At 44.1% G+C, this 24,719-nt stretch overlaps 1 protein-coding gene across 5 annotated transcripts in view; it reads left to right on the forward strand.

The window, feature by feature from the left end:
• ebf1a (EBF transcription factor 1a) overlaps window positions 1-24,719 on the forward strand; it is a 74,735-nt gene that overhangs the window by 9,078 nt on the left and 40,938 nt on the right. For all 5 annotated transcript variants that reach the window (XM_055034254.1, XM_055034255.1, XM_055034256.1 and 2 more), the window contains exon 6: window positions 157-225. In XM_055034254.1, coding sequence (XP_054890229.1) covers window positions 157-225 — 69 coding nt within the window. The remainder of the gene's footprint in view (window positions 1-156; window positions 226-24,719) is intronic.

Below are 24,719 nucleotides of genomic sequence, written 5' to 3' on the forward strand. Positions count from 1 at the left end.
TTCTCTTTCCTGTGCCCACAAATGTCTTCCCATCTCCCCTTAGAGTTGTGTCTATTATTATTTTTTTTGTTCTCTCTGTTGTTTATATCTTACTGACTAACTCCCCCCCTCTCCCTGATCTGCCCTCTCTGTTGTTCTGTTGCCCCTCACCTGCAGTCGGTGCTGTGATAAGAAGAGTTGCGGCAACAGGAACGAAACCCCATCAGACCCCGTCATCATCGACAGGTAAGCAAACCTGGTGACACAACACTGCGGCCCGCGACGGCAAAAGAGCCATGGGAGGAAAAATCCACAGGCTGGAGAACATGTTCCAAAAAGAGCACAGGAATCGAGATTCGAGCAGCTTTTGATGTGTGTTTTCTTCTGTGAGAACGTAAACCTCGCAAGCCTCATAAAGCGGAGGCCACAGGTTGTTGTTTGTTTTTGTGCAGGCGAAAAAAAAAAAAAAGTGTGAAGCAGCTGTAAATTATATTCCAGGGCTCCGAGTGGATGAAGTGCAGGAGCTATCACGCAGCAGTGGAGCTCGGCTTCAAGCGTGGTCAAACAGTGTTTGTGTGGTTGTGCTGGTGACTTAAGTGATGAGCAGTTTGGGTTACAGCTCCAGTCTGGGGGTGAATGCGAGAGCGCGTCTGTTGGCCGGAAATCTTCAGCTGCGTTTTGACAATCAGACACACACACACACACACACAAACTAGCCTTAAGTGTGTGCCTTTCTCCTTCTGCCATAAACTAGCTCTGAGCGATGCTGCGGCTTGTGTGATTTAAAGCCAGTCAGGAAAAAGAAAAGCCCTGCAGATTTACTGTCCAGCCTCTGCTGGAAGTGTGTGTGTGTGTGCAGAGAACTTGTGTGCTTTCAATGTAAGGTGTTTATTTGGAGTTCATGCATGAAGATTAGAAGGGATAGCTCAGGTCTTATGAAATTAGATTGCGTAAGAAAGTTACAGGCAGTCAATATGTTACCTTCAGTAAACAACTCTTGGCATCTACAGATTAGCTTGAGGCTAAGGCTAACAGCAATCACAGCAATGTCAAAAACATCGCAGCACTCGTAAACTTTTAAGCTTTAGTGATGCTTGCATCAGACTGTTATTTGCACAGAAGCTGATACTCATTTACACAGGAACTAGAAGTTGGAGGCAGAGTGAGCGGTGGAAAGAACAAAACATGTAAAAGCACTTCCAGTTAGATGAACTGCCTTATATAAAAGTAAGTCAGTGTTTAAATCCATAAAATGTGTTCTCTGAAACAGTTATAATACTTTTGTCTTTACACAGTTTATGTTTTATATCACACAGTTAATGGACACACACTGGGAGAACTTCAGACTCACTATTGGGGGCATTTAATACGAGTTTGAATTCTTTTCAAACATTCAAAGAGATTTTTTTTTCTTTTTCTTATCTCTGTGCTCTAAAGTATTTCGACTCCTGACACATTCTTTCAGTAGTTATTTTCCTAAACTGTCGAAAACATAAGTCAAATATAGAGAGTGGAAAAATTAATCTCGGCCACCGTAAATGTAGAGGTTAACTTGAGCGTCAAAGCTGAAGATGACAGCTGTTTCATAGTTATCTTTAAGACAATGAAACAACCTTAAACATTTCTAAAACATCACAGTGGTGCATTCGGATGTGTTTTCATTGAATATTTAGAGACGAGCTGCTCATTTTTTGTTGTAGGAGATGGAAGGAGGCAGCGCAACTTCCTATGTGAAACTCTTAATAAGACCAGAATATAACTGTTTTTACCTAAAAGTCTGTGTCAAAGTCTGTGAATTAGCATTCACACATTTGCTATGATTATTTTCCGTGCTGCTTTATGTCTATCATAAATTCACTCTGACCAGAATTACAGTCTGGGTCACAAATTATCTTCCTGAATGAAACAATCCACCTTTTCCCCCATGTATAGTAATAGTATGTGAAGCACATAGAGAGAAAGTTCTTCCAGTAAATGGAGCCATTTCATAGAAGTGTAAATATTTTTGCTTTTCTTTTAAATCTGTCTTTACTTGTTTTGTCATTGAAGAGAAAGTCGGATCAAGAGCATCATAGCATGTCAAATTAATGAGCCTGTTGACGCCGCAGGAAACACTTATTCTGTTCTCCTTACATTTATGATTACAGGCCTCCGAGCTCCATTTGAAGAGTAAATAACCGTCCAGTGATCAAGTCACAACAGTTAGCAGTTTTATACCTCACCAAAAACAAACAAACAACAAAAAAACGCTCCTGTGAACTGCGTCGATGTCCTGGAGTTTGGAGTAGATTTAACTTTATTTTCATCTTAAGCGGTTCATGTGAGCTGCTCTGGCGTTAGCCTCCATGCAGAACAAATATGGATGTGTTAAATAAAGATAGCAGGAAAGATATGTATAATAGAGGTCTGAGTCCCTTCAGGACTGATCTGAAATCACTCCAAAAAGAATCACGGTACGGCGTCCCTGTCCTGTGAGCTGCAACAAGTCTGAGTGTCTACTTTCTGTCTGATTTGAATTTGTCACGTTTGAGTGTGTTTGTCTTTTTCTTTTTTTTGCGAGTGTTAATGAGGCAGTGACCTGTGCTATCTGATGAGCGCAGCTGTCTTGTTCTCGCTGCCGCTCCGTCAGAAGCTACTCTTTACCTGCGTGAGCATATGTGTTTGTGCACAAGTTTCGCACGTTGTTTGCGTGTGTACACGCGTGTGTTTGCGTGTGCGTGTGAACGCCACCCTCGTTCTGCTCCGTTGAAGCGGAAGGCCTCACCTCAGCGCTCCCTGAGACAGCTGCACCCCGCCACGTGGCCCCAGACATACACGCCTCGCCCATCACTCTCTTGTCATTTATTTTTGTATTTCTTTTTTTTGTTTGTTTGTTTTTCACTTTTCTCCGTGAGAATACTTTTTGATTTTTTCCTCGCTTCACTCTCTGTGTTTTCCTCTCCCTTCACGTTGTCGTTTTTTCCGTTCACCCCGACTCAACTTCTGAGCGGCAAGCCGAGAAACGGCTTAGCCACACCGAGCATGTGTTGTGGCGGTATTCCCCTGGCGCCCGATGGCTCAGGTGTGAGGGCAGCGTTAACGAACAACAAATTAGAACAAGGGGAGGCAAAACAACAGCAATATCTCAGCTTTCCTCTCCAGCGAGCACTCTTCTTTCTGGACAGGAAAAATAGGTCAGGTGAGTGCAGAGCTCTTGGAGAGGGCGCCAGTTTTTAATTTATTTATTTTTTAATAATAATTTTTTTAAAAAAGCAGAGACTGAAGGGGATTAAGCGTGAAGGAACGGGGGTTCGGGGAATGATTCGTTTGCTCATTTAGCACCAATACATTCTTGGCAATTGTAATAATCAAGGATTCATAAACAAACAAACAACTGCGAGGCTGAAACTACTGACTCAATTACCATGAGCTCCCCTCCTTCAAATTCATAAAGAAATACCATCAGCAGCCCTTCTCCACCCTTGAAGTTATTTAGTTCGTTAAATAAGGGCTCGTTAGCCCTCTGCTGTTTCGCAGAGATGATTAGATTTTACAGCCCTAATTAGCTGGGCTAGCTCTAACTCTTCTGGAAGAGTAATGGGTGTGATTGCCTAATTAGCTCCCTCTCGTTAAGTCGGGAGAAACAGGCCACTGCAGCAAAACCGCGGGAACGAGGAAAAATAAAGTCAGCTAATGAGAAACTTATTTGATTGTTAGGAGAACAAATGTGGTGCTGTGTGGAATCCACGTCGCTCTGGGTACTGTACATGCTCGCCAGGAGAATCTCTCCTCCTGATGAAAAAGACAGTTTTGTTTGGGCTTTAAGCTTTCATAGGAAAAGTGTATCTGTTTACTGTGTGCTTTGCGGGAAACACTTGTGCGTTTGTAGTGTTTTGCTGGAACTGCGAGCAGCAGGCACATCTGTTCGAAAAGATGAGCGAAACACCTTGAAAAAAAATGTTTAATGGATCCCACATTGAAAAGCTTTCAAAAATCTAATCTTTTGCTTGAGTCTGCCAAGTTATGAAATAGCTTTTTTTTTTTTTTTTAATCACCGGTTACTAGAATCCCTTAGAAAACCTTTAGAAAAATGTAACAGACGTTTCCAGGAACCTCTAATCAGTAATATAGGTTGGTGTTTCTGTGTGGTATCAATATGATGTGACACCGTCCTGAACAGGGACTCAAATTTATATTTTCAGCGCAGACAATAAGGAGGATATAGTAAAGGCTCATTTTTGGAGTACTTTGGAAAAACAGGCATCTTTGCATCTCCATAGTTATGTAGCAACCGGTAACTTTTGGAGGAATTATATACCTTTTATATCAAAAGATATAAAAGTAGATTTTGAAACACTTTACCTGGACATCAGTTTGATTTGTTTTCGTCAGAATGAAGACTGTGCGCGCTTGGTGTGAAACAATGATCAGGGATAGTGGAGGAGGTGTGATGCTGTGGGCCTGTTTTTTTGTCCCGCAAAGGGCCTGGGAACCTTGTTGTGAGAGAGCATAGCGTAAACTCTTTGAAATTCCAGGACATTTTCAATAAAAAATCTGCCCTTGGCAAAAAACTGTAAATGAATCAGACACAGTTCACCAAACGCAATCAATTTTCTCTTTCTTGTCCCCAGATCAAAAATCCTATGAAAAACCAGTCAAAGTGAGCATAAGAGAAGAGCCAGGACTCTGGTCAATATAAGAAAAATAGAGCTCCATCTATTCGCATGCTGCAATGTTGTGAAATATTGTAGAAAACACCATACAATCATACTGGGAATAGTTTTGTTCAGCAGGGTTGTCAATAACATGACTGGTGATTATATCAAAAACAAATGTTTCTTAAGATAAGATTGCTTTCTTTGAAATATAAAGTAAACCACAAATCTTTACCAAATGTGCTGTTACACTTGTGTGCCTTCAGTGAACTTCAGAGACAAGCAGTTCTGGTTGACCTTTCTGAAGTTTTCTTGAACCATACGTCTATAATCAGCACCGTAAAAAAAAAAGAAGACGAAGAAGACAACTCGCGCCATCCCTTATAAATCCAACCAGAGAGGTGGCAAGCTCTTGGAAATTCAGGTAGACTTCCAGCTGACACACCGTGTCCGCTCTTGACACCGGTCAAGGGAAGCAGCTGAAAGGTGAGATGCTGCCGTGCGTCTCGTCCCCCAGGGATGCATGTGTGGTCGGCTGCAGCCTCTAACGGTGGCAGGATATTATGAGGGGAGTCCTTAACCCCTCAAACCTCCGTTTCCTCTCCTCTCCATCACTCCTGGTTAGTGTGGGGGCTAATCATATGCAGGCACTTGCTATGATCAGTCCATCATGTGCCTGGATGGGCCTCAAATCGCAAACACATTTCCCTGCCAGCTCATGCACAACCGGCTCCGTCTCTCTGCAAAGCGTGTGCTAAATGTGCGCTGCCGTTTCATGATCCTGCCTTGAGATTTAATTTTACATCAGTGCAAAGATCAGATGCATTCATTTAAGTTTGTGGTGCTCAACGCAAACTCACAAAGCTTATCTTTGTCAACAGTTTCAGTCACCATCGGTCATTTTTCATCATTAAATGTTTTCAACTGAGCAGTTTAGCATTGCATTGAACGTATATTTGAAGATTGCCCCTTTAAAGTCTAAAGGATTTGTTGATTGACTCCAGGTTACGATAGCATTATCCTGTGTGCAGCACAATCCCATCCCCTGGAAACAGCCGCTTCCACGGAATAAAATCAAGTTAATACATATAGAACATTTCAGCAAACAAAATGCTTTACACCGTAAAACCATGATACAGTCACCAGTTATAAAACAGTACGACTACTAATCAAAGGCAGCTCTAAGGAGCTGGGATTTTAGCGTTTCAGCTGTTTTGCTGTCCTCTGGAAGTTTGATCCAGATTAGAGGAGAACAGAAGCTGAATGCTGCTTCTCGGTGTTTGGTTCTAAATCTGGGTGTTAAGAGTAGACCAGAACCAGAAGACTGAGTGAAACATATGAGGAACGTGGACTCAGATAATACCAGAAATACATGTTTGACAAAATACAGTTTTTAATCAGTGGGTGAATTGCACAGCCTTATTAAAATTTTGAATACACACTTAAAAAAAACAGCACAGATCTCAAAGTGGGAACGACAAGCCACTGTCTGTAAGCTAATGAAAAGCTTCTCAAATCTGTCGAACATCCTCTCTTTGAGGTTATTTCTCTCCCTCCAGCACCATGTGTCCTCTCCTGGCTCCCACCACCTGTGTCCTGTGGCCCTTTCCTGCTCACCCAGCACCCACTGGCCTTCTGCAGGGTGTCCCCCAGGCAGAGGCAAGGGGGTGTGGACAAACTCTGTGACCAAAGATAAGGATTCACTGATTAGCCCAGTGGGCTGCCCGTCTCCGGCGAAAAGGGGTCAACCCAGACAGCGTTTATTGCTGTTTCTGAGCGTGTATGTGTTTGGGTTCAGCACACTCCCCCGGCCCGTCTGTTAATGTTGCCCATTTCCTCACATGCGTGTGTCTGCACTTGGATATCCATATTTGTGTGCTGACAGAGGCCATTTCCCGATGAGTGTGTGTGCTCGCGGTCGTCTTGAGTGAAGAATGTCGGGCAGGAAGTGCTCCTCCCGTGGAGGATGATGTCATGGCCGACTGTTTCCTGTTCTCCGAGCCTGCGAGGCAGGCTTGCTCTCAGCTTCGCGGTGGGAAGTTTTGCACTCGCGACCCGGGTTTTGGCTCGCCTTTCAGATCAGCACCCGACGTGTCTCGAAATTTTGCTGAGTTTCGAACATTTTCCACAGCACCGTGCTCCCAATTTGTCCCAGAATCTCTCCTTTGGGGAACCCGCTTTTTATTGTTTTGGTTGTTTTGTTTGGATGCACTTCCTGGGGTGAGAGGTCATGTGTTGCCTTAGCTGGCTAACGCGCAGTAGTGAATAATGTATGTCATTGACTTTATGTCAGCACTTCTAGCCCCCCAAGCAGAGCCCACCCATGTTTAATTCATCCATCTTGTCTGCGTGCGTGCGTGTGTGTGTGCACACGCAAGAGTCTGTAAGCATGTGTGTATGCACATAAGTCCGCAAACGCATGTGTGTGTGTCATTTAGAGGCCCAGTCTGCACCTGTCCAGCCATTAGCCCCCTTCTCATTTGCATTTGATGCTAATGCGGTTTACTGGCAGCACCATCCGTCCCTTTAGTTTAGTTTCATTTTCAGGACTGTAATACCGAGAAGGTGAGCACACACTGTGAGAGGAGCCGTCCTACATTCTTCGGACCGCAGCTGGCGACATGTGAATACCAGAGTCTTCGTTATTTTCTGTCCCGTTCCTGTTTTGTTTCATGCTCTGCTCCACTTTTCTTCTTTTTTTTGACATGCTGTCTCTGACCACCTATCAGAAGCTTTGACATTTCCCACCAGGACGAAAGGACGCTTGAAACAGTGACATGACTATCCCGGGTTGACACCACGTTGTTGCAGTCTGTTTCCTTTTTTTAACTTGTTTTATTTTCTTTTATCTGGGTTTCCTTCGAAAGCGCCATAAGCCTTCGCCTCTCTTAGGAAGATGTTTGCATCGCTGTTGGTGTGCTAAATTTTTTTCCATATTTTTCTTCATGCAAGAGGTTGTGGGAAGTCGGGGGGCGCGGATGCATTAGATGTTATGGGAGGCTTTGAAAAGGACTGGCCCTGAGCTGGTTGTGATGTTTGTGCAGGGCTCAGGGGCAAGGAGGGAGAGCTGCTGGCTCATCGATATGCAGGCAGAACTCCCCTCCCTCAGGTGCTATAGTTGCCTCGCAAATTTGCCTCTCTCTCTCTCGCTCTCTCTCTCTCACACGCACACTAACACACACACAAGAGCAGCAAAAAATATAGCACATGTCGTGCAAAAATGTTGTGCGCGAACACACACAAACACACGTGCAGATGCACATTGACCCGCAGCTTTCTGCATCTGTTTGGTTGTGTTCTTCTTTTTTTCCTCCCCTTGCGATGGTTCCCTTACCCACCCGGCTGCCCCCACCCCCAAACAGCGCTGGAGGAAAGCGGGTCCCAGGGGGATGGACGGCTGTGCTGATTGACAGCAGTGAGTTTGGAGGTCGAGGAGCCTCCAAAACAGCACAGCTTTTTTTTTTCCTTTTTTTTTTTACCCCCTTCTTCTCATCTGGACCTTCAGCCTTCTCACCCCAAGCATCTAGTTTTCTTTTATTTGCTAAACACGCCACAAAGAATAACCTATAATTTCCAGAGCATGTACCTGGGTTGTGTTTTATTGTTTCTTTTCTATTCCAGTACATTAAATTAACCGAAACAGTCTGTGCTCTGTGGCAAGCTAGGTTCTGGAAATATTTTTTTTTTTCTTTTTAAATTAATGCTTAAGTTTTTGTTGACCCAATAAAGTAAGCAGAGTTAGTTCATACTTTATAGGTGGTTAAGTTAATTCTTTCCAGCTGAATACAGGGAAATGGCAGTTTATTAGGGCATATAAAACATAATTTACAAATGTGGTAGCAGTGAAAACTTCTTCGTTTTTCTGGGTTTTTTTTTGACAAGTGGACATTTTCTTTATTAACCGTAAATGCCAACATCTTAGCTGCATTTGCTCCGCAAAACTGCTTTGTCTTGCAAAGCAGTTTGATTTGAGAGAAGGAATTATTTTCCCATTCCTCTTTAAACCACAGCTCCATTCGAGTCGGAGCATCTATAAACATTAACTTCAGCTCTTGCCACAGTTTCTCAACCATGCAGTGGACCTTTCACACACATGGATATGTTTAGATTCTGATCATTACACGTTAGGATTGTTGTTCTGGTGGAAAGCAAACCTCAGCCCCGGTTTCAAATATTTTGTTGCCTGTATTAGGTTTTTTTCTTCAGGGATTTGCTCCGTATTTAGCTCTGTCCATATTCCCATCAATTCTGAACAGCTTCCCTGTCCCGACTGAAGAAAAGCATCCCCACTGTAGGACGCAGGTGAGCTCAGGGTGATGTGCAGCGATGGCTTCCAGCCACACATAGCAATCCACATGTTTACCGTGTCTCCAAAAATGCCTTGGTGAGATTCTAAACAGGATTGGTGTGGCAAAGTAAAAATGCATTTCTATAGCATTGTACATCACAAAATGCTCCACGAAGGCAGAGCAATAAAACGAGGTACAGATTAAGCCTAAGCCTGTGTGAATAAAACAATTTTTAGTTGTTTCTTGAAAACATTTTCGAGTCTGTGCAGCCTAGAGTTGGAGAGGGTCCCAAATCCTCGGAGCCAATGCCTGGAAAGCATGGCCCTCAAGGGTTTTTAGGAGAGAGGTTCAATCGACAACATCTGGCTCAAAGCCCTCAGAGTAGAAGATGAAGAGAAGATTCAAAAAGGTCCAGAATGTATTTAGGATCCTGGTTGTGGATTGTCTTAAAGGAAGTTCACAGGAGGTCAGTGGAAGGAGGCTAGAAGAAGAGTTGTGTCCGCTCTTCTGTTAGATTTCTTTTCAACATCTTTGCTGATTCGTTCTTCACAGACCGAAGGCGAGGCAAGGAGGTTTTATTCAGACAGGTAAAACAGGTGGGAGTAATTTGTTAACAAATTCTCCCATCTGAGCCGTTGTTCTCCTCAACTCCTCCAGGGCTGTCGTGAGTTTTTTGCTTCTCAGACTGTAGTCGATCCTCACCTTCTTGTGGTTCAGCATCCTCAGATTTTTGGGTTGAACAGAAATCCAAATTATTTCAAATGCTATTTGACATTCTGTTGGCTAGGATCTGTAAAGCACCCAATCCATGAGCTCCATTCAATCAATCTTAGCGCTGATTGATCGTTCCCCCAGAAGGGAAGATAAGGAAGACTGTAGATATAAGCTTCTGTGGTAGTGCTAAGATAGTTCCTCTGCGAGTTTAATGCATGTTAAGGTGTAGGCAGCGTTTTTGGAGGAGTACTCTCAGATTTTAGCTATTGCCTGGTGGCTGATTCCTCACCACTGTAAAAACCAGATGTACATTGTAATGCACTCCTTGATCTGTTACGAGCTGATGGACTGAAGAGTTCTTAAATGGTTCAAAACCTATTTGTAAGCTTCTTCAATACTTTATGTCTTACCTGTCGGATCGTAGAAAAGCCGTGTTTACACTGAAGTGAAACTACACACAAGTAGACTATGGTTCAACTGAATTTTCATTTAAGGGTACCAGAGGGGTAGACAAAGATTTATAATGGTCTACCTTGCTGAAAACACCTGGGCAGATGTCAACGATTGTTGCTATGAGTTTATATAACCAAAGAAGGAAGACATTAGCAAAGCAATATTATTAATGTCTTGAGTTTCATCGCAAATGTTGACCTCAAATAGTGAGTAGTCTGAGCTGGTAGTGTAAAAAAAATCTAATTAATTCTTCCCATTGCAGCAACATGGTTTTATTGAAAATGTTCTGGATGAAGCTGCTGTTTTGGCAATTAAACTGTTTCGTTGCAGTTTTTTTTATAACACATAGAGAGATTGAACGCATTATATTTACACAAATACCAAACAATTCTTTGTGATGTCATGTAGTTTGGGAAAACAATGAATGTGCTACATATTGCACAGATCTAATGTGTTGGATTTTTGCCAGTAAATGCCAACAAAAGACATTAAAGTCTGTGGTTGTAAAGTGACAACAAGTGAAAAACTTTCAAGCTGTCTGCGTTGCACTACAGTGACCCGGCTTCTCGCCTTTGCTCTTCCCGCTGCCTTTGTGTTGGTGTTTGTCCCCCCCCCCAGAATGACGGGGTTAGGCTTGCCAGAGCTGACCAAAATGACTAGTGTTCTACCTCTCAGAGAGCTATTTAGGACTTTTTTTTTAGTGTTGGAGATTACAGGCTTGGGACATAGATGAACAATGGGAGCTTGGAACAAAATGGAGATATATTTACTGTGTGAAAAGGCCTCGTGTGCGACGGCATGTGGTACGGCGAGCGAGGAGAGCGTAACGTTTTCCAGGATTTAGTCCGTGGCTCGCCCCAGAAGATGTGCTCAATTTGCTTTTTAAATGAGGCGTGAAGGGAGTGAGCGTGCCGTGTGATGGTATACATTCAGACGTGCAGGACTGCTTGCGTGAATGTGCGTGTGCGAAAGCACAGGATGCAAGGCTTTGTTGTCTAAGTGCTCGGATGTGTGTGGACAGTCTAGCACACGGCCCACTAAGTGCTCTCTCACAGCCAATGTGCTACATGACTGCTTGTGTTGCTGCTCTTAATTGAATAGACACCCCAGCCCCTCTCGGAGAAGGATACTCAGGCCCTTTCCCTTCATAGCAGGCTGAGACTGTGTGACACCGAGCTGCGTCCCGATGTCAGCCCTCAGCGATGATTCATTGTTTACTGATTATTTCTGCTAAGTGAGAACACAGACCGTATGCTTTATGCCAGCTCCCCTCCTCCCTTCCCCAGCCTGCTGCGTCTCACTTCCTCACCAGCCAGTTTCCAGGACTGCCCCGTTTTTTCTGTCCCGCCGCCTCAGCTTTGTGGCCCAGGATGTGAGTCCAGGTGTCCAGGATGAGCGCTTGTGACCCGCTGGGTTTGAGCGAGATGCACGCTCTGTTGATTGTTTTCCATAAATCTGTCCAGGAAGAATGGATCGCTCGGGCCAGGCACTGTGAGCGGCGCTCTCAGTTTCACATGTCACAATGAAAGGAAAGCCTGGAGGAGCCAGGGAGGGAGAGATGTGTGCTGTGATAGTGGCGGAGGGATTGTGCAACAAAGTTCTGGTGTTTACACGGCCTTGCAAAAGTGTTCACACCACAAGCATTCAGGCACCTCTCAATGGCTGCCGCAGAAGAATCAGGGATTTATCAAACATGAGTCAAAGCAGCACTCCAAGCATAGTTTTGTTTAGAGGATAACATAATATAAAACTCAAACTTTGTGGAGAATGTCCTCTGACATTCTTCACTCAGTCTCACTGGAATTTAGCAATTTTTCAAACAGTGAACAAGCTGGTGAAGGCATTCCCAAAAAGACTCAAAGGTGTTGCAACAAAAGTTGTATCTCAGATGCTGCTGAACACAGAACACTCATTATTTTATGCATTACTTTGATCAGAGCAACACAGAGACACACAGAATAAACAACCATGATCACACACACACACACACACACACACACACCCACACACCACACACACCCACACACACACAAACACACACACACACACACACACACACACACACACACACACCCCACACACGCAAACACACACACACACACACACGTACACACACACACACACACACACCCCTTACCTAAGAACAATTTGGAGAGATCATGTTTTGGGGAGCTGGATAACCTTGGAGAGAACCAGTGCATGCACAGGGAGAAACTCTGTGCAGAGGGAGACCCCAGGCAGGGATTCGAACCCAGGACATTTTTGCTGAAAGGCAACAAAGCAACTTGCTGCCCAACATCTAAACCATCCCTTTATGTGTACCTTTTTTTTAAATGTTTTTCAGGATGATTTACCTTTTTATTTGAAAACATGAAAAGAATACGCTTATGAGCTATTCTGAAAACCATCAACGTCTCAAAGTCCCATCTCATATCTGCTCTCATGTGTGAGTTTTCTGGCATTGAGCTCGACTAATTTGAGCCGTCCTGTTAGGGAGACAAAAAGACTTCTTCAAGGCTGCATCTGTGCGTTAATTAAATGTAAAGCGGACACGTCGGCGCGCAGACAATTATGGTCAACAGCATTGTCTGATCAAAGGAATGACACATCCTTCCATTGCTGCTATATTATTTTTTTTATTCCCATTACTTTTCATTCAGCATGTACAAATGAGACCCAGGCACATGTCACTGTTACACTTCAAAAAGTCAGCGTTGAATTTAAAGGCCCTTTGTTTGTGTTTATGTAACTCATGAGGGGAGACAAAGTAAGGCGTAGGCAATCGACTGAGACACTTTGTTGTTCTGCACAGCTTCACCCCCTGTATGTGTGCGCCGCGAACATTGTTGGTTTGTTTACCGAGTGGCTTGACCTCGCTGGGAGGAATGTTCACTCGTTTCCCTGTCTTTTGTCTCTGATTTTCTTCCTCATCCATGTGTCTCTTTCTTCCTCTTCTTCTTCTGCTTCTTCTTGTCTCCTTCTCTGTCTGCCCTTCTGTCTGTGTCTAGTTTTCTCTTTGGTCCTCCCACTCGAAACTCCAGATTTAACTCTGGAGGTTCTTCTGGTTAATCACACTTGGAATCTTCCCCAGTGTTTGAACGCTACCTCCTCTGCAGCGAGCTCTTCCTCGACAGAGGGAGTCGCGCTAATGATCCCGGTTATTGGCGTCTTCCAGCGGCGGAGCCGCGATTTACATGAGGTGACATTCAGTTCAAACGAGCAGACCTTTGCAACCTTATTTTCTTTCTCTGGAAAACAATTAACCCTGCTGCTAGCTCTCCCTGCAACTTCTTTTTACACCCCCCCTGCTTCGCTGCACCTCTCCCCCCTCTTCTTCTGGTTATTGTCTTTGCACAAACAGGGAAGATTTACTGCCAAAAGAATGAAGGGTGTGTGAAGTTGTTCTGTAGAAAACGAGCCTCTAAGTTCTTCTTTCAGTCAGAGGAGCGTGGGGACGCTTTGTGTGTGGATCCAGCATGGGCGGCTTTCCTAAACTGTGTCAAATTTGTACAAAAATCCAAGAACCCATGCGTATGCATCTCTGCGCTGACCTTGGTAAATTTAGTGTACGCTCTCTTCTGCACACCCCCGCGAATAGACATATAGCCCACCAAGGCACGTTCAGACGCAAAGACAAACTTTACAAGCGGGCCGCTAATGAAGCGCATCTCTCTTCTGTCATGGCGCCCATGTTAGCATGACAAGATGTTTACACACGCAATCACGGCGCCGCCTCTGATGTGGGCCCACGATGAAAGGGAAGACGGAGAGAAGAGGGAGGCGTGACGGCAGGCGTCAGGTGCGGACCGCTTTTCTCTGCTTGACAGTTCTGATGGTATCCCACTGAGAGTCAGAGATAGAGAGGTACCAGGAGAAATACATCCTGGGAGGGAAACACTTTTCTTTTTCCCCCCATCTATGGAGAAATTCTCTTGGCTCAGCCTCAGGGACATTGCTTAGACGAATTATTAAAAGTAAGGCAAGTTTCTGAAGTGGAAGGGAACGAAAACTGGTCCAATTACCTTTAGAAATTCAAAAAAAGTTGGAAATGGAGTCCTTATGTGTGTAATTTGATCTGAGTTATTCTGGAAGGACCAAAATGATGAGAAATTAGCAGACTTGCATACGTGTACAACGCCTTGTGGCAGAACGCTAACGGCTACCTACATTTTTATAATGCCTTGAAAAAGGCATTATAAACATGGTGTTACCAGTAATATGCTGCCAGGATGTTTTTCCTCATCAGGAATACAAAATCTGGTTAAAGTTGAAGGAAAGACAGATGTAACCAAAAATATTTCAAATCTAAAACAAAATCTGTAAAAAAAAAAAAAAAAAAAAAAGCAAAAATATGATACCGAGGCTGAAGCTGGAGATGCACTGAAAGTTCGTCTCATATAGTGTTGTTTTAGATTCCAATAAATTCCAAGTCAAGTTTATTTGGATGGTGCATGTCAGCATAATACAGTAAGGTATTATGAAACAAGCAATACACATAATGTTTTGTTAATATTAACAAAATAATGCCATCACCTAAAACAAATCATCAAGCAAATAGATGTAAAACATATCAATTTAATATGAATCAACTCTAAACAGGTGGAGATTTGGGGCAACTAAACAAACTCAGCGTTTCAGCATCTTTGCAGTTTTCTGGAAGTCTGTTCCAGATTCACAGTCGTGTCCCAACAAAACATTGCCAAGTCAGAGGGCCAGGGCTGCTTTTGCGCGAGGCTGTGCATCCTTGAATCCGGAGGAAAACAATTAGACCTAAACCGCTTCCCCTTGTCCCGCAGTGTAGATTACAAATGAGCAAACCTGGCATTTATCACATTACTACAAACATTTATTAAAGCCGGTTCCCCTCTAAAGCTGCAGAGATAACAGTGGGTAATTGCAGAGACTGGCTCTATTAGTTAAGTATGCCTAATGTCACTGCCTCAGAGCATTAATGGACGCCGTTGTATTATGTTCCTGCGCTCATTACCACCCCACTCCCCTTCAAACGGATACACACAAAATCTCCCACACACCCTCTCCCCACCCTCCTCCTCCATTGACCCTGCAGCAGGAGTCTGTGCCACTCTAATGAGAAATGGAAAACACTACTCGGAGAGCTCCAAGACACACACACACACGCATACAGGAGCATTCATACTCAACGGGAGACATTACAAGGGGACAGAGGGGTACAACACCATAATCACACACGCCCAGGGAAACAATTGTGCCGTTATCCGAGTGATCACATTATAAAAGTTTAATAAACAACAAACGGCCTAATGGTGAATTAGCCCCGCATCTGCCCCGCGTTGTGCCGGGCTATAATTAGTGATTTAACAGAGACAAACAAATGTTTTTCAGCCTGAGCTTTTTCACAGGCAACAGATTTTTTATTTTTTTTTGTCAGAGGTAATTATCTTGTTTGTCCAGAGATTAAAGGAAAGCAATATTTTTTCAATTTATTTATATACATATATTTTTTGTTCACTGACCTGGAGATGTCGAGGAGTCGCACGTCGGACAGTCAGAGCTCTCAAACTCTGTTGGGGGGAGAGGAGTTTGGCTCGAGCGCCGCGTCTGTTTCTCTAAGTGGCTACTTGAGAGGCACATGAAGAGAAGCGGATGGGTGCTTGAGATTGTTGAGGAGGAGGAGAGAGAATATGAAGGAGGGTACAAGTGTCGGGAGACCGGAGGAGGTGATGGGGGAGAAGACGGAGAAGAAGAAGAGATGCAGGGAGAGACGCCGGTGAATGATGTAGGAAAAGATGAGAGGACGGAAGAAGCACTTCCTCTTACTGAGGGACGGCGGCTTTCAAAGTTTTCATAACTTTGAACGTTTTAATGTTTCCACAGCATGATGCTCCCAGCGCCATATTTTGCTCAATGGCTTTCTTCCAACAACATTCAATTTCTTCCTAATATTTCATAAAGGCCAGATTATTAGGGTACATAACTAAACAATGCTGGTTCAGGAGATTCTTCCACCTGAGCTTCGGGTCTCTGTTGCTCTCCAAAGTTGCCAGGGGCCTCTTCACTACTCCTCTGATTAGGGTTCTGATTGCTAGCTGCTTTTCTTTTTAAGAGATTGCAAAATGCTCCTTGAGATGTTCAAAGCTTAGGATACTGTTTTATAACATCGTTCCGTTCACTAATCTTCTCGAACAAATTCCTGAGGCCTTCATAGAATCGCCGCATCAACATTAACCAAAATGTATCAAGATGATAAATCACATTTTTTATGATAAAAAATGTTTTCATGATAACTGATAAACGACACGGTGAGTTTCCAACACTAGCCACAACTACACCGAAACTAAGCTGCACACAGGTGGGGTCCAGCTGACTTCCATACGTATTTAGTTGCACTACATAGACGTGTCAGAGTAAAAACGGGCTGCATAGAAATGCACTCCACACTGTTCAGATTTCATACTTTTAAAAAATTGTAACACGATATTCCGTTCACCCTCCACTTTGCAGCTCTTTTGTGTCGTCTGTCACGTGTCGTTCGAATACATTCCACCAGAGTGACAAAAGCAAACACTTTCCTGTGACACTGCATCGAGAAGTCATGTGTGTTCTTTGTGTGTGTATTTACATGAACGCCTGCGTGGACGGGTTATGTAGAATCGATGGCACTTTATAATTTACAATCACAAGGTCCAGTCGCTTTGTGCAAGGGCCTTCTTCCTCATTCATCAAAATGAAATCAGGACTCTTCTGTGTGAGGTGGCAGGAGGGCAAGAAAACGGCTGGTTGTGTGAGAGAATATGGCTTTGGTCCAGCGTGTGCGTGCGTATGCGTGAGTGCGTGTGTGTGTGTGTGTGTGTGTGTGCATGAGTGGGTGGGGTGAGTGTCAGACGAGGGGGAGGAAGAGGGCATCTGCTGAGGTTGTAGAAAACATCGCTTCCAGCATACACAAATGTGCAAACGCATACCCACCTACCATGTGTGCGTGTGTGTGTGTATTGGTGCATGTCTGCATCTGCGCCAATGTTTTTTGTGTGTGCCCGCATTACACGGGTGTGTGTGTGTGTGTGTGTGTGCCTGAATGTGCATGCTTGCCAGCTGAGTGACAGCTTAGTATTGATCTGTGGGAGGCCCCGGTGTCATTAGACCCAGTATGGACCAGCAGGCACACGTGGAGGTCAGGGCACCGAGTTTGTGTGCGTACGCGTGTGTGTGCGTGTGTGTATGTGTGTAGGACTGAGAAACCAAGTGTTCAGTAGTGACAGGCTCAAGCCTCTGAAGGAAAATCAATGGTGTCATAAGAGGAAGGTTTCCTCCAGCCTTCTTTTCCCTCTTTCTTCCCTCCTCCTCTTTCTCCTCTTCTCATCTTCCTTACGCTCTTCTTCCCTTTTTTTTCCTCCATTTTCCTCATCTGGGAGGTCATCCACAGACCCTCATTTATACGTTTAACACTCCCTTTCTTTTTTTTCTCTCTTTTACACACACTTATGTGGTCACAAATGCAGCTCTCCTGGGTCAGGATAGGGGCGTTGCGCCATGTGAGATGCTTGGATCAATTTGAGGGGTTATCCTGGCCAAAAAACTGAGCCATTAGTGACAGAACTGATCCCGGATCAGCCCTCATTAACTAAAAGGGCACGGGGACTGTTTGTCCAGATGAAAGAAATGACCTCAAACCAGGACCAATTAACTGAGAGGGCAGATACTAGCTGTGCACCGGCGGTGTGCATTGTTTTCTAAAACAAGAAGTTGGACTTGAAACAAATCTGATAAGACTTTGTTTTGTTGCTAGTTTGAGTTATCCTTCAGGTATTTATTGTCAGGGATGAGCACTCTATTCCACACACACTCTCTTACTCTCTCTCTCTCTCACACACACACCCACACACACACACACACACACAGGGCAAGCATCCACCTGTTCTTCTCTCTCCTCTTTCGCCTGAGGGGACGAGTATGGTAGATAACAGTTTGAGTGGGCCTGCTGCAAAACACTAATCAGACCTAACACTGCCTAATTAGCACAGAGTCCACTGATTGGCTTACAGCAATAATTAACACAGGTGAGAATAATTAGCTCCCCATAGACCTGTTTGTGGCTGCGTGTGTTTGGGTATGGGTGTGCGCGTGTGTGTGTGTGAAGGATGTTATTATGCAGTCCTGGTCCCCAGTGAGGCTGAGGAGGCAGAGAGAAGAATCAAACTCATTACTGAAACCAGGCCAACCTGTGTAAGGTGCTCTGCTTTCCCACACCCAAAGAATTAGCCACAGAGTGATGCCCCTCCAGTTTCCCCTTCAACCCCCCAACCCTTTCAGTGTCTTTACTCTTACTCTGTTTTTTTTTTCTCTTCTTCTTCTTCCTCCCCACTCTCACTTTTCACTGTCCTGATGACTGAATGCACAGTTTGTAGTTTGAGGAATAAAAACCGCCTGATGAACCTGGAAAGATAAGATGAGACACGGCGCTTCTCTCCGTCCTCACTCTTTCTCTCTGGTGGTCTCCTTTTCACTTTCATCGCTCACTGCTTCCCCGCCCTCCTCTTAAAATAGCATGGGCAGAATGAATACTATATGCAGTCCTCCTCACATAAAAAAAAATGTAATCTCACTTCTTTCGTGCCATAAAATGGTAAGGGGCATGCAAAAGTATTGGCAGCTGTTGAGCTTCTTCGCATTTTGTCACCGTAATGTGTTGGTTTACCAAAGTGTATTCTGCCCCCTACACTCTGATACCCCTAAATAGGATGTCCAGTGCAACCAGTCGCCCGTTTGTCAGAGTCCACCAATGCGCAATGTAATGCTCTCTCAACAAATCGAATCTTTATAGAAAAGTGGCAAGAAGTATTTACAGGGTAGATGAGTGGCCCTGCATGCTACAAATACTCTGGAATGTCAGAAGACTTTACAACAGGTAGAAGTTCACCTTACAGCAACACAACGACCCTAAACATGTGGTTAGAGCTGCAGCAGAATGGTTAAGACCAATGCATCGTTGTGTGTTAAAATGGAGAATGCAGAAAACTGCTGCAAAACCAAAAGTTATTTTGCAAAGAAAAATAGACACACATTTTGTTTGTTTGAAGGTGGGAAGCTGTTACGGACAAATAAAAAAAAACAATAGCTGTAACTGGAGCAAAAGGAGAAAGCATCAACAGAGCGTCGGCTTTTCCAAGATGTTCCAAACTTTCTAAACTCTGTCCTATTTTCCTCACTTTTCACCATTATCTTCTACTTTGTGTTGGCCTATTGCATAAATGCGCTGAAGTTAACACTTTAGCAAAGTACTGTAGGGTATGTACGCCACAAACTAAAACTTTAGGCTCAGCAGTCAGCGCCGCGCTTTGCCGATTGAAGACGAGGAAAGAGGAAAGCAACGAGACAGACTGAAAGAGAGCGACAAAAGACAACTCAGACATTGTTTTTGCTGAAAGGCTGGCCGTCGTTCTTCAGCCTGCGAGCAGCATGGTGTCCTCCATCTCGTTGCCTTTGGTTATTTTTACCAAAGTGCCGCTTCTTTGATCACTCTGACATCACAGAGACGAAGACGAGCTCGCAGTTATTGAGAAGGGGGTTAATACTGGAACACAATTGACGGCTTGTCACTTTTTAGCTCCGAGGCAGCAACATTGCGGAGTAGTTAGAAGATGGAGATGGAGGTAACGCGCACACACACACACACGCCCGCATGCATGCACATATATCTCTAGAGCTTTTTGTGTGCTAAATAAATAACAAGCGATGATGTAAATTGGTGTTTTCCTGGAGTGTGCGGCTGCTCCCGGGATGTATTTTTCATGTTACGGCATTTTTGAGTGGTTTAGGAGTGCAGGATGTACAGATAATGAATTTAACCCCAAAAGTGTTTGCAAACATGCACGTGTCTCGCCCTCATATATACACACACGCGCACGCACGCACACACGGGAGTGGATTCGACTGTTTACCTGACCACAGGTGCACCGCAGCAATAATTCCCGCCCCCATGTCCCTCTCTACGGCAATTGCTCTCCGCCCACTAGAATCCAGGGAGGCGCCGGGGGCAACATCAGCCCATAAGCAGAAAGTGGCACAGACACAGTGGGAGAGGGGAAAGCTCATTGTTGGCTGACTGATCTCCAGTCTCTCTGGCTGACAAGCCTCCCCGTGTTCGCCGGGTTTGTGTTTTTGTTCTGTTCACGCGTGGTAAACACTCGCCTCTCATAACCGCCAGCGACTCCCTCTGTCACACCGAGGCTGTCAACACGACGCTGCACTGTGCGACACACACCGTGTATGTATAAATGTAATGGACGTACTCAACGGCAGCCTAAATGCGTGTAAGAGGTGTTTTTTTTTTTTTGTTTTTTTTTATGGGAGAAATCTGCATATTCCCATCACTGCCTCACTCGCCCAACCCAAACACTCTCACCACTCCTTCCTGACTTTAAAAGCAAAAAAAAAAAAAAAGAAGAAATGAAAGAAGGTTGACTGAGGCAAAACAAGCAAGGCTGTTTTCTTCCTTTTCTTTCATATTTCCTGTTTCAATAATTAATATGCATGAGTTTTATGGCCGCTTAAGATGCGATCAATTATTCATTAACAGCATGTTAATTGCATCCACAGTCGTGAATATTTAACCAAACACTAAATCAATGGGGTCGAAATGAGCCGCAATATGGACATTTTATAAGCCTTGCCAAAAAAAAAAGAGAGAAAGAAAATGAGGAATGACTTTAATGAAAACAGCAATGGAAGGACTGAAATGGAAGCAGAGGAACAAAACAAAAGCTTGGAGACAATGTGAAAAAAATGTAAAGTTGTTGACTTGTAAGTGACTCTCAGCTTTTTCTTTTTTCTTCTTTTTTTTTCCAGCGTGATTCTTCTTTTGTATTTGGCATCTAAATGGGGAGGATGTAATCTCTTCATCTCTGCCCGCTGTAGCCAGCCTTTTTCACTCTAAAAGACTCCAGACTCCTTTGTCCTGTATCTTTGTGTGCGTGTGGTAATGCGTATGGGTGTGCGTGCGGCCCTTGTTTGCGTGTGCGCCGTGTCTGGACAGTGACATTTCTCTGTCTGGATAACCATCGCGCCCTCTGTCCCTCTGTCCCTCCAGCCATGACGCAGGGTAATGTCACCTGTCAGTCTCAAACTCCTACTTACAACGGCCAGCCGCCCGCCCTCCCCCTCTTCCTCCACCTCTTAAACTCCCCCAGCCCCCTGCCCCCAGTCCCAAATGGAGCGCCACCACCACCGCCCCTGGACCTCACCTGAGAGACAAAACCCCTCTCACCGTTCCTCCCTCTATCCTACAGCTTTTTGTCTTCCTCATAACGTGCCGTATCCCCTTTTGCTCTTTTACTTCCCTATATCCAAATGGCAACCACACCCTCTCACTCCCTTACATTTGCCCCCCTAAGACTTTGGAATAATAACAAGAGGAAGACAGCACACATATAGTAAATGGCAAAGTCAAGGGTGGGAAGCTGACTTTTTTGTTTTGCCTGGACCCAGTTTACTCTGCGCCTGTTTTCAATTACTCCAGCTGCACTGGCGGGGTCGAGGTTTATGCATTATATGGGAATGTAATTGACTATAACTGCCCTCTTAACATTAACCAGGTGTGCTGGCTGAGTGTGGGAGATTAAAGCCCCGGGCCCTGGGCTGTCATGATATGCGTGGACCCATCTCCGTGGCTTGTCTTCTCGTTGATGTATTTATATCCTCCACCTCCGAGGCGCCGCCCATTAGCACACCATGTTTAAATGTGCCATGCTTCCTTCCCGAATACCGTGGAAGTTTCATCACGCGTCTGCCAGAACAAGAATGAAGAGGGAAAGTAGAGGAAGAGGCAGGATGCAGATACGGCCACGGCTTCAAGAGAGGTGTGGGGAGGGGGTGGGGGGTGACTTTACAAGGACAAAGTCAAAATGGGCCCATTCACAAGGCTGACACACTGTGATTTGTATGTATAGTAGTGAGCAGCCCTTCAGGGCACAAGCCCTGAGGCGATCACAGACACCCCTGAACAGCGCACCAGCAGGAGGGAGACCAATGTGGAGTTTATGTGTGTAAAAGAAGCATCAACAGGCTGTCAATCAAGCAACCGAGCCACCGCTTGTCACTCGTCCGGAGCAGAGAATGGGGAGTCTCTTGGACATTGGGTGGAGAGGAGGAGGCGGAGGTGGGGTTTGGCGTTCTGGAGGGAAGGCACAGGTTGCGTAGTAGAGGCAATTGTCTGTCTGTCTCAGCGGCTCGAGCTTGATTTGATATTTGATACCGAGCATGTGGCATTTGAATGCAAATCTATTTTGATTGTCTCGGCGTCTGATAGGGTTAAGAGGAGTCTATGGGGGATATGCATGTATGAGTGTGTCGGAGGGGCCAGGATGGGGACGCGAAATAAGAAAGAGAATTATTCAGACGGATTATATTACTCACCAATTCACTTGCATCAGGGGTTTGTTCCTCTCAGAGTAATATAAAGATATTTAATCAGCCTAATATGAAAGGTAATGGGTCAAATGTGAAAATGTGTTATTCAGTTTGTCTGTCTAACAAAACCTCATCAAATGGGGATGGGCACTCCATGTTTGGCCCTCAAAACTCATTTTAAAACCCATTTGACAATTAAAAAAAATGAACTATAAGCTGCGAAGCTGTTCTTGCAAAAACAATTTCAGCCGAATGCCTTTTTCTCGTGTAATTGTTAATATATTTCTGTCTTTAATGGTGAAATCGGTGTAATAAAGTTAGCCTTCTGGCTGAATGAAGGCGGTAATTGGAGGTAATTTCAGGAACTCATATTTATTCCGGCCTGTGAGAGAGGTAAAAGCAATTTAAAAAGACCCAAACTGAAGTCTCTGAGACGACAAAACGCCATATCAGCACATATTTACTCACCCACACTTTCACCAGAGACAGTTGTAAAGTTTGTGGCTGTTTTCTTTGCCAGGCAACAAACACACAACAATGTAACGCTAAATTTGCAACAGTCTGCTTTATCAGCTGCGTATTTTCCAAAGATTTATGATTTCCGAAATGATAAAGAAGTGTGTCTTCCACGACTGCCCGACGCAAAATCCAAAAGTTTGCTCCATTGTTGGAGCAGAATGGCCAATCGTAGCCGGCAGCGTCAATGAGCCTAACTTCTCGTAGAGAGACAGATGTTGTTTGACAGAGAAAACGGGCAACAATCAAACCAAGAGAAATTGAATTTATATTCCTGAAATCTACTAAAACATGGACACCCATTTAGCCAACTTGGTTTTTTGCCATTCTGAGTCGCTTTTTACAAATTCACTGTGATATGACGTCTGTGTCGAAAGGCAAACTATCTCTGTTAAACTTACAGGACCTCAGGCTAAAATATCCAAGCCATCTCTTTAAGTGCAGAAAGCTGACACTGCCTGTATGTGGAAAAAAAATAATAAAAATGTATGCGGGCTAATTATTTCACTTGCATAAACATAAAACCTGTTTAAAAGGTAGACAGACCAAAAAACAGACGGAACAAGCTAGTTTTGCTACAGCATTGAAATCAACCCCCCCTCAAACCCTAACCAATTAGAGTGGTGACTTCTGAAATGCCATAATACCCATTAATTAGCAGCCTGCTATTTTCTCAGTGATTTGGCTAATTAGTCTGCAAGGCTCTACACTGTGTGGACCATTATTACTGGGTTGAAGCCATGCAAACACTCTCAGACACACAATGGAGCTGCTGAGCAAATTCATACCTGCACTGCACAACGCAATAATTTCACACAGCTGAGTGACCCTAATTTAGGTGACACTGCTGTAAGCTTTCATAGCAGGAGAGCAGCAAGCTGAAAGCAGGGAGAGGAGTCCATGAAGAGTTGTATTCACATGCTTCCCTCTCTGACTGACAGATTTATAGTCGCACATCGTACAGAAATGTCATTGTAGTTTTAACGTATGCAATGCTGCTTGGAGGCAATATTGGGTGTGTTAAACTATTCCAGTTGTCGTACATTCACACTCTGGCTCCCAAATATATATTTATATATTTTACATCGGATTGATTTTGATTTACTTCTATGGTCTCAAATAATCTCAATTGTTGTCTTTGCAATATGGAGCAGCAATGAGACTAGTTTGTGTATTCCTAACATCCCTGCATCTCTTTTTTCTAGTGAATAATTGTTGTAGGTGTTTAATATCTTACTGGCAGAAAATAACTTTCCTTTCGGCTTCACTACAATAAATACCGTTCTGTTTGCCAGCAACTAAAGCTATCTGCAAGTCTAAACAGTCTTCTCTTGCCTTAAAGCAATTTCAGTCTCCAAAACATTGTAGCGTTTAACACAAATGGCATTTTACAAACTTTAACTGTCCTCAGTTTTACATTGGGTGGTTATTTATACAGGTGCACCACCTGCTTCCCTTTCCCGTGTAAATAATGATCGATTTCTGTGCAAATAACCTTCCAAAGCAAATGTGACAGCTTAAAGATCATAAAATGACATTTGCATAAAATGCTGTGATATTTTTGAAATTGAAGTTACCTTAAGGGTGGTTTTCACACCTGATAGTCCTCAACACTCCGTTCAATTGGGGACCAACAGTTGTTACATTTTCAGCTGGTATAGTTCACTTTCACACTGTGTCAAATGATCCAAACCAATTGAAAGACCTGTTCACCTCCTCGCCTGTGGTGGCGCTGCACCAAGAACAACTG

Source organism: Poeciliopsis prolifica, unplaced genomic scaffold, assembly GCF_027474105.1.
Source record: "Poeciliopsis prolifica strain line A6 unplaced genomic scaffold, Auburn_PproV2 SCAFFOLD009, whole genome shotgun sequence".
NCBI lineage: Eukaryota > Metazoa > Chordata > Actinopteri > Cyprinodontiformes > Poeciliidae > Poeciliopsis > Poeciliopsis prolifica.